We start from the raw sequence: 14,139 nt of genomic DNA on the forward strand, positions 1-14,139 counted from the left end.
AATGCGCCTTTGTTACTTCGCCTTTGTTAAGCTTTGTGATCATTGTCGAGTCAACTCGGCTGTTTCGTTTCGTCGATGCACAATGTAGATTCCAGCTGCACATCTATATGAAAGAGAATCTTTTAGCGTTCTGACTCTCATATGTACACAATCACCACACTCAACTCGATGCAGGCCCATTCAGAGCAGATCAACCCCGACTTCATTGATCATCAAAACCGTACCGTAAGTCAAACTCGTAGTCACCACCCTATCATGCATATAGCGGGAGTTGAGATGTCGCAGGACCAGAGCCGGCCTCCCAGCGACATTCCATGGTACAGCGACGACGAAGAGCTATCCCCTAGAGCCTCGAAATACTTTAGTGAACTCTTTGCCCTTTATACAGAGCGAGAAGATACTGAGAGCCCAGCAGTAGGCAATTCTTATGCTGCATCCCAGACAGCTAAGGCTTCTACAACCACCCTTTTCCCCCAAACCATTGGGCACAAAAAGTCGTTGGCAAGTGCTGACGTTGTACAGCACCAACCCAAACGAGACGACGCCATGCGTGGTCAAAATCAGACATTCTTCAAGAAGCACTATCAAAAGGCTAAAGAGATCTACCAAAATGGCCCACCAGGTGAGGCTCAGCTGTTCTGGGAAGGCATAAAAAGCTATCTCAAAGAAAGAGACAATGGCGAAGTCCTTGAGATATGTCCACCCGTGCAGAAGAATGTAGCTGTTCAGCAGCCACCAACGTCTGCTAGTCGCCCACTTCCTTCTAGGGCACAAAAGATAGCTGATGTTACAGACAAGCGACGAGCACAACACGACTCTGCAGTGTCCTATAGTAACATATCACTTACATCATGCGAAGTACCCATCAAGTTTCAACAGACCGTCCTCACGGTAGACTTGAACAAACCTCTTCCTCCAGCTCCTCCGTTGAGCACAGCACCTAAGCGGGGGCCACAGAAGGTCAAAGGTAAGGCATTAGATTTGAATAAGCCCCTGCCTCGGACCCCATTCCCAAACTTCTCGAGTACAGAGAAGGCCGCCCACGTGCTAGTAGACGAGCGGACGGTAGGTTCTGTATGTCATCCAAAGGCACCACAGCAAACTACATGGCTCAAGAACTTTGTTCAAACACCTTCAAACGTCGACATGCATAGCAAGGCTAAGTCTAAACCAAGCAAACAGGAGAAAGCGCACAACGCACTCAAAGCTAAGATCTCTCGCCCCATCCCTATATCAGACCCTGTCAGCTGCTCTCCAACCCTGCCTCGTTCCTACCCAAGCTTGAGCGAGAAGGCGAAAGGTAAGCAGAAAGTTCCTTCGTCGCCGGCCTGGCTCAACAAGCTCGCGCATCCAGCATTGCCTGCGACATTCAAGGGTGCAAAGCGAACAGATTCAGATGATAGCTTTATTTGCCAGGGTATAGATGAGCAGATTGACTATAGTACGTACATCGGCGACGGAGTGCTGAGCGTGCAGGAGGGCGGGCCTAGGATGAGGACAGGTGAGAACTCTGGGGGGATGCTGCGGCCTGCAGCGCTTCTCACGCGCAAGAAAGATGATAGCTATCATGACGTTGATAATCAGTGGTCGGATCAGAAGACCACTGGTGGGTGGATTTAATAAACTAATCTGGTTCTTGTATAACACTCAACATTTGTTCTTCATCTAACCGATACCTCTGAGCGTGAATTTTCCAAACCAGCCTCCGACTATTTTGTTGCGGCGTCGAACGGCAGGAAGGTGGTACACGGTACGTGCAAGACACCGTAATTGTGGTAGTGAGACCGCTGACCATGCAAGGCAGAGTGTAAATGTAGCCTTTTCTGCAGCCAGACCTGACACAACAGCTGTCGATCGTGACAACGTGACCCGTGAGATTCGTGGCTCAACGCAGATGTCTCACCTCGCAAGCAAGGTAAGGTGGCAATCCGGTAGATACCGACACCGCTTTATTGCAATGTTCCTCGGCTGGAATAACATGCATATGGATGGCTGGCTTGTCGCGATCGAGAAGTGCTTTCGAGAGGGGGATTGCCTACCTTGTCCAATACCAAGAGCTGCACAATATGCAAAATGCGACCACGCTTTGCAGGTACAACGTGGACGACTTCAGAGGGCTGTCGAGGATGCCAGCACACTAACTTTCCACGCCCGTTGAACGCATGGCAGATCTTGCGGCCCGCGTGCTACTCCACAGCGCAAAAGGCCCCAAAAATAGGCGTGCGCGTTGAAGCGGATTTCCCTTTGGAGCTAGAGCACAGAGAATAGCCAGGTAAATGTCCCAGTTGTGCGGTGGCGTGTTGCACGGCCAGGCCAACGCGTGGCTAATTAACGTTCTATGCGATGTGCTTCCTCCTGCAGCTGCGGCACGCACAAGCCTGCACTGATAGGCGACACGGCCGTGCCCACATTCCCAGCCCGTCGACTGGTAAGATGTGAGCTGACGGCCGTGGCAAATTCGCTCATACAGAGCATTTATAATAAGAGCGCGGGCAGCTCGATGCTCTTATGACCGTGCAGGCGGCAATCGAGACAGCGGCGCGGAGGCAAACAGAGACTCGAGACTGCCTCGTCGGCCGTCCTGGACTCGATATCCACCTCAGTGCCACTACTGTAGGCTTCCCACAGGTCTCAGGGCACCTGCGGCGTGCTATTGGCGGGACGCGTGCGTACCCGCTGAGCTCCCGAGCTTAATGTGCTTAGCGTGAATGTACATCAATGCACAGACCTGGTTCCCTCCAGCCACTCACCTTGCAGAACAGCCATGTCGCGTTTTGCAGGCGCGAAACAGCTGCCATCAATTGGACGTTGGAATACCAGCGCCCTGGAATTCGAGCGCCCGTGGACTCGGCAGGACTTTGCGCCCGAGGGCACGAGGTGCGAACATGGCCTTTTTCTGCGGGTTCCCTCTGCTCTGGAAGACTTCACCGTCTCTGGGGCGCATGAAGGCATACGTACGACCTTGACCTTGACGACTGACGACAGCACCGCTCCGGACTGTGCCCCGCAACCGCTGACAGCAGCATAAGCAAGCTGTCAGATATAACAAGACCAACACCTTCGCACAACAGCACTGGCCTGGCCGCGCATCACTTGGGCCGCGTCCTTGAGTTCACCCGGGCGTCTATTTCGGGGCCACCACTCTGCGTCCTCCTTTGCGCGCCATTGCAACCACCTCGTCTCCTCATCTGACCTATCAGACCGTCACTCGCAGTTGTGCAGGCATCTCGCCTCCCATACGTTGTAAGTACCCGCCCACTATCGTTCCGATCTCTCCCCACCGGCTGCTACCCGTACTCCTCTCTGTCCAATCCGAGAGTCCTAAGCCTTCGAAGCGCCCGCTATCTAAAGTCAGCGCTTCGCATGTTGCCTCATCTTCCTTCTCTAGCAGGTCTCCTTGTAATACCTCGTGCGTCTGCATTCTGTCTCTCCTACCTACTGCACACCTCAATCCTCCTGCGACTGGTCTAAGCTGGCCTGGATTATAGTCGTGCTTTCTCCATCCACCTCTCTCTCTCTGTCTTTTTGCACCTCTCATGAGAGTTCCACCACGTGAACGCTCGAAGGTCTAAGGATGTCAGCCAACAATAAGAAAGGTCTCACAGTTACGATTGAAAGACGAAACACCGACGACTCGACTTCCTCAGAACTCAAGACACCTCGCACAGCACGCTTCGCGGAAGCGACATCCGTGCACTCACCCATTGACGCACCCAAGTCGCCATTCGCGTCGTATCCTACAAACCACTACCAACCTCAACCTCAAGTATCAGACGTCGGCTTCGGCTACGTCCAACCAGTCGAAATGGAGGAAACAGACCGAAGATACCTTCCTCCACCAACACCCAGGGGCCCTCTGAAGAGTGCTCTGAAGTCGCCTGGGGCGCCTCCACGGACACCTGGCAGGCCAAGCATGATCCTGAGCCCTACCTTCAGGGAGGAGCGCGATCTTGAGAAGCAAGAAGCTTCTTTGGAGAAGGAGCAGGCTAAGGATATCGTAAGTTTGAACAACTGGACCCATCCCATAGGGAAAGCTAACAACAAGTAGAAAGTCAAGGTCCGAGTAAGAATCGCAAAGATCTTCTTGCGCGGTATCAACTTTGCCTGCAGTCTCATCGTCCTCTCGATGGTGGCAACTGCACTCGCCATCTTCCATGCGACAAAGGCGCTTCCCAAGCGAAACAACCTTCCCCCATGGGCCGACAACACCAAGACCTGGCCGCAAATCCTCCTCTTGACCATCGCTTGCATCTCACTCCTCATGTCCATCATCGTCATGGTTGCCTACTGTAGAGGAGGGCACAATCGAGCCGAAAAAGTCGCTGCTTACTACACCATCTTCGCCGTCGGTTTCTTCATCTTGAGTATCATCATGTGGGCTGTAGGTGCGGCTGTCTTCAACCAAAGCAAAGCGCAGAACAACAACAAAGACATGTGGGGCTGGTCTTGCGTCGACAACAAGAGACGGCATCTGTTCGAAGACGACATTTCTTACGCGCTTGTCTGCCGCCTGCAGAACTGGGCACTCGTCTGCTGCATCATCGAGGTTGTCATTGAGGTTCTCTGCATCATCATCTACGCCATCGTCTTCTACCGTTTCTGGTCCAAGAGGAAGCTCAGGAAGTCCATGGCCGTTCGCGACAAGGCTCGATCCGACTTGTACCTTGCTCAGCTCCGCTCGCAGTCAGCACCAAACACACCAGGATTCGGACCTCTCTCGCCTCGCTCCGGCGGCTGGCGCCCACCCCCAGGTCACCCAGATTACATTGACCCCAACGGCATGGCGCACGAGGGCAACGACGGCAAAGTTCAGTACGCCCAGGTCCGCGAGATCGTCCAACCGCAGCCCTTCGCCCTGCAAGCGCCTCCGATCAAGGTCACCGGCGCCACCCCCAAGATCAGCCAGGACGGCTTCGACGCACCCGCGCGCTCGCTCACCGTCTCACCCCCGCTGCCCCCCACATCGCCCGGCTTCGAGCGTCACAATGACCACGTCGCCGCCGCGCCGGGCGAGCAGCAGTACGCCGCCGTTCCCATCCCGGGCGCCTACACACCGCTGGCCTCGCCCTCCTACCCACCTCCGCAGCAGCAGCAGCAAGGCTTCGACTTCGGTCCCAGCGCGCGCTAAATCCGCATGTGTACATTTTCCGCTCGCACATTATTCCCTTTCTCCTCAGCCCGCGATCAGGGCCACCCACACATCTCAGCGTGGCTAGCGATCCCGGCGCCCTGTACATTTTCGCCCATAATCGCTCGCGATGCCGAGCAGGGTCTTTTCTTGTTTGCTTTTTGCCGTCGTTCCTTTGTCTCGCGCGATACCTTTGCGTTTATGTTATGTTGCTGCGTCGCTCGCTGGGATGGGCGGCGCGAGGGGAGCGTGCTATGCACACAGATGGACGGATGGACAGATACTCACAACACACAAAGTGTGTACTCCGACGAATCAAAATTATCATACTCTTCACATTCTCTTGATCATCTGCGTGACAATTGTCCTGGCGACCTCGCTCTGCGTTCCATTCTGCCCACATCTCTCAACCCCCCCGTCTCGCCCCTCCCTCCCTCCGCTCGAAACCCGCCGAACCGCCCTCTAACCGCCCGCCACGCCTCCCGCCGAGCGTGTGGCTCGGCAGCGGCACGTAGTTCGGCTTATGTGCCTCAGCGCGTGGTCCGGAACCTGATGGCGGCGGGTGGCTGGAGCGAGAAGCAAGGGCAGCCTCAATGGGGCGAGGACCTGATTACGAGGGGTTTGGGGGCGTGGCGTCGCGGGCGGTGCGGCGCGGAGTGGGTTTTGGGCTGAGGCGCGGGTTTGAGGGAGAGGGGACGGTGGTTCGGCGGGTGTTCGGAGGGCCGGAGGTGGTGTGTGCGGCAGCGTGATGGTGGTGTGTGCGGCAGCGTGATGGTGGCGCGGTTTGGGGGCAGCAGGCGTAGTGGGGAGGTATGTTGGGGCTCTGGTGGATGTGTGGGGCTTTTGCTTGTCTTCGGGGGCCGAGGGCTCAAGTGTCGTTGTGCTGGTGAGTGTGACGCTGGAGCCACTCCACTTCTAATTCCATCGGCGTTGGAGCAAAGGCAGTCGCGACTTCAGCGCGAAGCAGGCTCTTTGGTAGGATGAGAATCTACAGTTGAGACCGTAATTGCGGGCTGGAGTTTGTGTTGCGCCATTGTGACAGGATGTAGAGCAGTGGCATCAGGCAAAGCCTTTTGTTCATGCCATAGTGACTCAAAATTAACGTTGGTACTTACGATTCTAGTTACAGTGAAGGTAACCTAATGAAGAGCTTGTATAGGCAACTCTAGACGTTGTTTAACACAGTTTAACGCTATGATTAGCCCTCCTGAGGCAGATCTCAATCAAGGGATCCTACGGGGATAACTGCTTCGCTAATTCAAAGCTAGGACTTGTATTGCATGCCCTCCTAGTCTTTGGCGATATGTTTTGACCCTTCATTGTTTCAATCTAGTAATCTAGGATGACGCTTGTAAGACGATCAAAGAGTAATCTTAGTCCTGAAGCCTTGTTTCATCCCAAGACTATCTGGTTTGACTCACAGCTCTGCGAAGGAAAGTGAGAGAGAAGGCAAACAGCACCATAATGAAGGCGGAGAAAGTAAGAAGAATCTACTAAGGCGTATAGAATCGAATTTGGATACTTACAATACCTCTAACCCACCCGAGGCTCTTGCAAGGTACGCCTTTCACAGAGTGAGTGTTTGCTCGTAACTTGATACGAGACTGCTGTCTGATTTTCGTCCTGTTTTCTCAGCACTTACTATACTCTTACCCATGGTCTACAAGCTTTCATGAAGGGTGGTCTCAGGCATCAACAAACTTCACCGTTGAACTCTGGTGAGAAGTGGTGCGATATATTCGGAAGGCAGCACGACGGGCAAGAGTACCCCAACCCAACGCGCACTCAATCTTGCGCCACTCTGGACTTAGCTTGCCATTCGAAAATAGTCAAAGCTGTACACTAAAGTTTAAAAGGGTTATGGGTCTCTAAATAGAGCTGCAAGATCATATGGATCGGAAGATGCAAGCATGGGAAGATGAACTTTATGTCCGCTCCCGTGCTGCATGCTTGCACATGACTATATGAATATTTGAATGATTCACAGTTCTAAGTGAGCAACCAGCTGTGATAATACGCAGATATCTGTTGTAAGTACTGTGCAGATTGGTCATAGTGCCTTCCTTCTGGTATAACAGTAACGTGGTTTGTGCGTTCGACGCGTCAGTTTAGGGCAGGAAGCGAGTGGAACCTTCTTCAATATTACCAAACTTACATGAGTAAGAGTCGCTGCAATCTGACATACGAGGGTGGCTTCATTTTCGCGTTGGTGGTCTCACTGTTGTCCTAGTGCTAGAATCTGGCGTGGCCTGATACTTCTTTCTTTCCGACAAATACTATGTCCTGCGCTCCTCATTGTCGAGTCTAGTTATCTAACCGTTTAGTGTACACTTGAAATAGGTAGAGATTTGTAGATGAAGACGGGTCACTGACTGAGCCGTCAAGTGTAGGAGTCGATATTTCTCCTGATGTCTGGAACAACTACTTTGCAGCTGCTTCCAGCTCATCAACAGGCTTGTTCTCTTAAACGGGGTGCGGAGCTAATGCAGCTGTTGATCACATCCGTTCGCTAAGTTCATTCTGTTGACAGAAATATGCAAATAGGTATGTTGGCAGTGGCATTGACATCACTTCAGGCAGTGCCAGCAGCTTCCGGGGTTAGTATCTAATCCAGCATCCGTTAGAGTATCACTTCAGTCGCCTTGGCTAGTTTTTCCAACTTTTGGTAGGGGGTTAGGTCAGACGTGCCATTTCCCTATAGCAAGAAGCCAAACGAAGGCCCTCAACCGCTTATCCGAAGATCATAGTGCCAAGAAGTAGAAGTCCTAAGACTTCTTATGAGACCAAATTTGTGCTACAACCATCGTTACTAGAGTCTGGCCTCAACAAGGGTCACGTCTCTATCTAATTCAACGTATGACCTTCACCTTCTACAGATGCTGATGAGGTAGCTTACCTATCTTATCTGTCCTCATTACACAAGGCCCTCTTGTATCCTCACTCGTGCATAATACTGACATTGCCTGTGAGCGAACTATCAGCTCTGTATGTTGTCAGTTGATTGGGGTAATAAGCTGCCAGACCGGAACGAACTGTGGCTTTCTGGTGGATACACTGGGCACAATATGCCAAACACAAAGCTTTGAGGTAAAGCAGTTGTATGTATACTGTTTAGACAAGCGACATGCCACAATGCTATCGCTATTTGAGCACAAATTGTCCAAAGTGGTGACATCCCTCTTTAGATTGACTTGGATTTGACCGTTCATTTGTGGGTCGGCCATTCCGAACAGCTCCACCCTTCTTTTGAGCTAATGCTCGCTCCGAACTTGATTAGAGACAGCTGTTTGCTTTTTACACTATTCTTTTTTAGCACTTTCTATCTCCCCATCGTAATCAGCTCTGCGCCCGAACACGACGACTTTAAAGTAATTTCATTTCATATGTCGACGACTATACATTTTCGAATGATAAGCCTGGTCTTACCAACACTCTCACGTTGCGAACTCGGCATGGACAATACCGAGAACGTTGGTGTCCATCTTGGCAGACATTGAGAAAAGAGGCATTCATTGTATCATCAGCACATCAGCAGACAACATCTGAAACCCGCGAACATTGTCTCATCCACTTCCTATTGCCCAGGATAACTGCCTTCGGCGTGCACACGACTAGCTCAAGCTTAGGTCTTGCTCTCCAAACCGACCACAATGGTCCATGGCCCGTATTAGTGAAGAGCGACGAGAAAACCATTGCTTCCATATTTTTGAACATGAGTACGTTCAGGGACGACGTGGCGTCAATACGCCATGATATGAATGTTTCACAATTCACGAAACTGACAATATTGTCCAGAGATCATACACCAAGACACAGCAAGGGACACAATTGGAAACAAGTCACACAAGAAGAAAGTGATCGGAATCAGAATTTTCGTTCATATGAGCGAAGGTAAGTATTACACACTTAAATAATAGGTATCATCTCTGCGTCACACGTTGCGACAATCCCCGTACATCCACAATCCACAAGCATTGCAATGCAACAAGTTGCATAGCGATGTGCTTAGAAGATGCGGGCACAGAGGCGCTTCCACGCGGGCCAGGTCTTCATCTCCTCGCGCTCGCGGTTGATGAGGTCCCAGTCAAGCTCACGGCGACCAGTGTCGACATCCATCTGTGCGGTCCTGAGCCATCCAGTGCGCTTCCAGAAGTAACCGAAGATCCAGAAGGCCATGACGACGAAGAGAGCAAGGTAGGACTTGAAGAAATCCTCAGCGGTACCAACGCTCTTTCCAACAGGAGAGACGGCAGTGTAGAACTATTGATCGTCAGTTAGTGAGTCTAGAGTTATGGAGCACAGTGGAACATACCTGAGCCATCAGAACGATGAAGATGATAGCGAGACCGATCCAAGATCCGATAACGCCACCAGCAGCCTTGAATGGGATCTCGTCAACGGTGTGACCGTGGTAAGCCCAGGCCTTGCGGAAGCGGATGTGAGAGAGACAGATGGATCCCCAGGTGAACAGAGCAGCGAGACCAGACAACGAGAGAAGCCAGGTGAAGACAGTCTCACCGGTCGCGGCAAGGTTCATGTAAGCGAGAGCACCCCAGACAAGGATGAAGACGACGGACCAGAGAGGGCGACCAGAGCGATCAACGTAGGTGAAGATCTTGGGAGCGTAACCCTGCTCGCCAAGCGCAGTCAGGGTACGGGAACCACCGTACACACCGGAGACACCGATCGAGATGACGGAGATGAGAATGACGACGTTCATGAAGCTGTCGAATCCAGGAAGACCACCGTCGCGACCGACAATGACGAAGGGCGAGGCATTCGCACCTGATGCACCGAGAAGATCCTCGTTGTCTGAGCGGACGAGCAGACCAACAAAGGTGAGGCCGACAACGTAGAAGAGGGTGATACGCCAGAACACCTGACGGACGGCACCAGGAAGAGACTTCAGGGGGTTGGCAGTCTCAGCAGCTGCGAGACCGACAAGCTCAGTACCAGAGAAGGCGAAGGCAGCGGTGACGAAGACAGAGCAGAAACCCTTGAAACCGTTCCTGAAGGCACCGGGATCATACCAGAGACGGGCGCCCCAGTACTCGTCGTAGATACCCCTGCTGGGACCTCCACCGAGAACGAAGATCAAAGCAATGATCATGAAGATAACGACGGCGGACAGCTTGAGGCAAGAAGACCAGAACTCTTCCTCGGCGTACCCTAGAGTTCCGAAGATGTTGATAACGACGATGAATGCCCAGAACAGGAACATCCATACTCCGATATGAACGCTTGCGGCGTTTGGCCAATAACCGATTGTGAGAGCGGCAACGTTGATTTCGAGAGGCAAGACAATGGCCCACTGGAAGACGTAGTTCCATCCCATGGCGAAACCCCAAGACGGATCGATGAAGCGAGTAGAGTAGGTGTAGAAACCACCAGAAACCGGGTACATGACAGCGAGTTCACCAAGAGCGTAGACTGAATACTGGTCAGCTCCATGCCCAATCAGTTTCGATTGTCACACAGGAACTTACCGACGTTGAAGATCATCACACCCATGATGGAGAAATCCAAGAATAGAGAGGCAGGGCCCTGAATATCAGAGTCAGCACGTGCTTCTTATAGTGTATACGGCAGCAACTTACACCAGTAGCAAGAGCGGCACCGGAACCGACGAAGAAACCAGCACCGATGGAACCACCAATAGCGATCATGTGCAAGTGACGTGTCTTCATGGACTTGTCGAGCACGACCATTGGGCCGCCCTTGGGACGGCGCTGGAAGGACTTGAGGTTGAGACCATTGCGGGTCATGAAGTCCTCCTGTTCACGCCATTCACCGTTGTACTCATCCTGGGAAGAGACAGTGGGCTGGCTAACGCCCTGAGGCGCCTTCTCGTCGATGGGAGCGACCTTTTCGTGGTCCATCTTGGGCGATCTGCGAAAGAAGGAAGGGCAGGATAAAGAGCAAAGACAAGGTAGAGGCCGGGCAGGCGCGCTCTTTAATGTGCAACGGGATCAGCAGAGGGGAGCGCAGCAAGTGCTTTAGCCTGTTCCGCAAACAGTCGACTGGGGCTCGCGGCGCGACCGACAGTAGCGATCCCCTCTGGATGCGTGTGCACGGGGCACACAGAGTAAGAGACGGCTTGGCTAGCAGCCGGCACATCCTTTACGGTGGGAGGCCGGGGCTTGAGAGGAGCGGACTGATACGCTCGCGCAGAGCCGTGAATGGCTGGCGCACACGACCACGGTCGCGCTGCCTGTCAAAGAAGCGTTGGACGAGAGGACGCTAGCAGGGGTCTGGGCGCGGCAATGCTTGGCACTTGCCATCGCGGGGACGTTCTGCGCATTGGCATTGGTGGCGGGGCCCGCTGGACAGGCCAGCGACAATTACACTGGACTATGGGGAGGCCCGTTGGTCAGACCAGGTGCCTGGAGCGGAGATGAGGCCAAACGTGGACTGATAACAACGCCCCTCCTCCGACTGCACCGCGTTCCAGCAATCTTTCTAGAACCAGAGTATCCGCTGGGCAGCTCTTGGCAAACCCGCTTCTCATCGGTTACGGGTGCTCTCACACATCAGACAGGACGCCTTTTTCCTTGTCAGCTGCCCGTCCGGGATTGTCCACCAGCTTAGGCGCGAACCTGCAGATAAGATGGCACCCTGCCGCGGCGCGCACTACACTGCAGCGAACTTCGAGAAGGGCGTTTTCAGTGGCTGTGAACGAGCCAAGCAATTGGAAGTGAAGGAAAGCGAATTGCGTCGCGGTTAGCCTGGCCGTGCTCACGTGTGCCTTCCCCGTCTCTCGCCTGTGATGTGCACCTGCCGTCTTTGGCTAGCTTTCACACCCATCTAGGGCATCGCTCGCTTGGCCGCCGTATCACCTCCATTCCGCTCATTTGCCTTCGTCACAATGGAGAAGGTGGCTGTTCAGGCGTCTCATGTCTTCCACCTGGCTATACGAGCAGACGCCCACGGCCATTGAGCTTGACATGTTGCCCCAGAGAGTAGCCAAGCCAACGCAATAGTCCGTGCGGTGCGGTGGTGTATTGTTTGGGCGCCTGTATCACGACATCCTTGCGTTACTTTGTACGCTGGACCCCATCGTCCCTCGACGCGGGTACTCGGCGTTGCTATCATTGCGTGAGGCCCGCCGCCAATTTCAGTTGCCTTCAACTGCACCGCCAAACACCATGTTCAGAGAGCCCTTATCAGCGCGTGGGGGCTTAGTTTACCTGTGAGGCGCAACGCTGGCATAAGAGGCTGACCACCTCGCTCTTCAGTCGCTGATGACCATCTCAGATCTACGATGCTCACCATCGTTGAGACATGTCTGCATGCGTCATGTCATCATTGAGAGAGCCTCGCGCCACACCCTCACCGGCCAATCATGCCCAATCGAGATCGAGAAGAAGGACCTACTCGCGCCGTTCTCATTCGCCAGATTCCACTCACGATCAGGCTAGTCCTCTCGAATTGACTTCCGCAACGAATTGGACATCGTGTACATTCTGCAATTGAAATCGCACACCCTTTGAATGGAACACTCTTATCGCAAGACGTCAAGAGAGTCTCGGCAGTCCACTTTTCCTCGTGTTGGGACGGCTCCACTGATAACTGACAGTTGGGATGTCTAAGCTCAAGATCTTCGACCCGGAACTTTGACAGACCCACGATTACTGGGCCCTATCGCGTGCAACTACCATACACTGTCAACACCACAACGCTTGTCGTGAGCGCAATATCCTCCTCTCTTGCACTTACCGTACACTGTACGTATTCAACGTCCGCAACGCGCCGCCCCGCAACGGGTTCTGTGAGCAATGCAGGGTCCGGCAGCACATTCCTTTCGCTCAGACCACTTCCTCCGATGTGCCTTGCGCTGGTGTCTTACACGTGTAGCTGACCCTGAGGCTCCAAATAAATGCGGTGCTACCACATTTGACCAGTCCAGCCACCGGTGTGACAGGACGTGAGCTCCCGAGCTGCACAATCCTCGCGTGCAGTGAGAGACAGTTCAGGGGCGCGTTCGAGTTCCCCGTGCACGTTGCTAATGCGTGAAAATTTTCAATGATACACTATTTCCAGCCACTGGTGTGATGCGACAGCAACGCAACAGACAGCGCCGATGGCTTGCATGTTCAAACTTCCAGAGGCGCACCGAGCGCTGAGGTTCGTTCTCAAGTCTTGATGCTGTCCGGGTTGTGGCGTTTAGCCTCAGGCACAGGTTCGGTTAGCCGACACAAGCCGTATCACGACAGCCGGCTCTCCCCAGACTTTTCTCCAGATCTTCCAGTGCCCGGGTCGTCTGGGGTGCATACCCTCCCGCCTTATTATGGAGCTGTTACGTGAGAGAATCCATCAGGAAACGTCGGATAGCTGGAATATCGCGCACCTCAACCGCTACTTATGTAAAAGTACACATTGCGCCAGCCTACCATTCCCAGACCGTCGCATTAGCTCTTACAAACTTTGCGGGGTACATCGCCACCCGTACGCTTTACGTGAAAGAAACCGCGTGCAAATTTGATGCGCGACACTACCAGCATGGGCGCAAAATGGTCCGATAACATGTGCCTGTCAAGCGTAATTGAATCACGCAGCACTGACGCGTTTCACGCGCTCATATCTGTCGAAGTTTGGTGAACTATCAGTGCGTCTTACCTTATCACTCCGAATTACGTACCGAATCCATGTCTCGATAAGCTCAATTTAAGTCCAACATCTAATTGCATGTCTAAACGTCTTACTCCACCTTCTGAGCAATGCAAGTTAACCCAATCGAATCTGAACACACAAGAAATACCTACACGTAGCTCTATGTATACCCATGTCTGGACTCCGCTGCTAGTGTCCGCCTTACGAAGGCAAAAGAGCATGCAGTGCTAAAAACCACCCCGTGTACCGCTCCGTTGGGACACGAAGATAAGGTACAAGCAGTCTGTCGATCCGACGGAAGCAGCCTTACATCCGGTGGGTCGATTCCGTGACGGATGATAAGCGCGCCTAAAGACCAAAGTGAGATAATCCGACCACACTGCTCCACTGAACGCTTGCAA

The 14,139-nt window shown here is 53.1% G+C and overlaps 3 protein-coding genes across 3 annotated transcripts; 2 read left to right on the plus strand and 1 right to left on the minus strand.

Annotated features, from left to right (window-relative positions):
• Positions 1-141: 141 nt before the first annotated feature.
• C7974DRAFT_381150 (uncharacterized protein) lies at positions 142-2,158 on the plus strand (the record flags this gene model as incomplete). Its single annotated transcript, XM_046140569.1, has 6 exons — positions 142-225; positions 286-967; positions 1,031-1,065; positions 1,117-1,606; positions 1,703-1,750; positions 1,848-2,158. 6 exons carry the CDS (start codon positions 142-144, stop codon positions 2,156-2,158), a joined length of 1,650 nt encoding a protein of 549 aa, XP_045991488.1.
• A 1,416-nt stretch (positions 2,159-3,574) lies between these two features.
• C7974DRAFT_437913 (uncharacterized protein) lies at positions 3,575-5,128 on the plus strand (the record flags this gene model as incomplete). Its single annotated transcript, XM_046145226.1, has 2 exons — positions 3,575-3,997; positions 4,049-5,128. The coding sequence occupies 2 exons, from the start codon at positions 3,575-3,577 to the stop codon at positions 5,126-5,128; spliced, it is 1,503 nt and encodes a 500-aa protein (XP_045991489.1).
• Positions 5,129-8,986: 3,858 nt separating this feature from the next.
• C7974DRAFT_429107 (amino acid permease-like protein) lies at positions 8,987-11,301 on the minus strand. Its single transcript, XM_046144625.1, has 4 exons — positions 10,726-11,301; positions 10,615-10,672; positions 9,441-10,558; positions 8,987-9,388 (listed from the first exon to the last, which is right to left on the minus strand). The coding sequence occupies exons 1-4, from the start codon at positions 11,005-11,007 to the stop codon at positions 9,134-9,136; spliced, it is 1,713 nt and encodes a 570-aa protein (XP_045991490.1). The 5' UTR covers positions 11,008-11,301; the 3' UTR covers positions 8,987-9,133.
• Positions 11,302-14,139: the final 2,838 nt, after the last annotated feature.

This window comes from Boeremia exigua (assembly GCF_020726555.1).
Source record: "Boeremia exigua strain MPI-SDFR-AT-0100 chromosome Unknown C7974scaffold_15, whole genome shotgun sequence".
Taxonomy (NCBI): domain Eukaryota; kingdom Fungi; phylum Ascomycota; class Dothideomycetes; order Pleosporales; family Didymellaceae; genus Boeremia; species Boeremia exigua.

Coding starts and splice junctions, on each gene's coding strand:
- C7974DRAFT_429107 (XM_046144625.1), bottom strand. CDS start 11,007: ATGGACCACGAAAAGGTCGCTCCCATCGACGAGAAGGCGCCTCAGGGC. Junction 10,673..10,725: donor GTGCCGCTCTTGCTACTGGT/GTAAGTTGCTGC, acceptor TCTGATATTCAG/GGCCCTGCCTCTCTATTCTT. Junction 9,389..9,440: donor TCATCGTTCTGATGGCTCAG/GTATGTTCCACT, acceptor GACGATCAATAG/TTCTACACTGCCGTCTCTCC.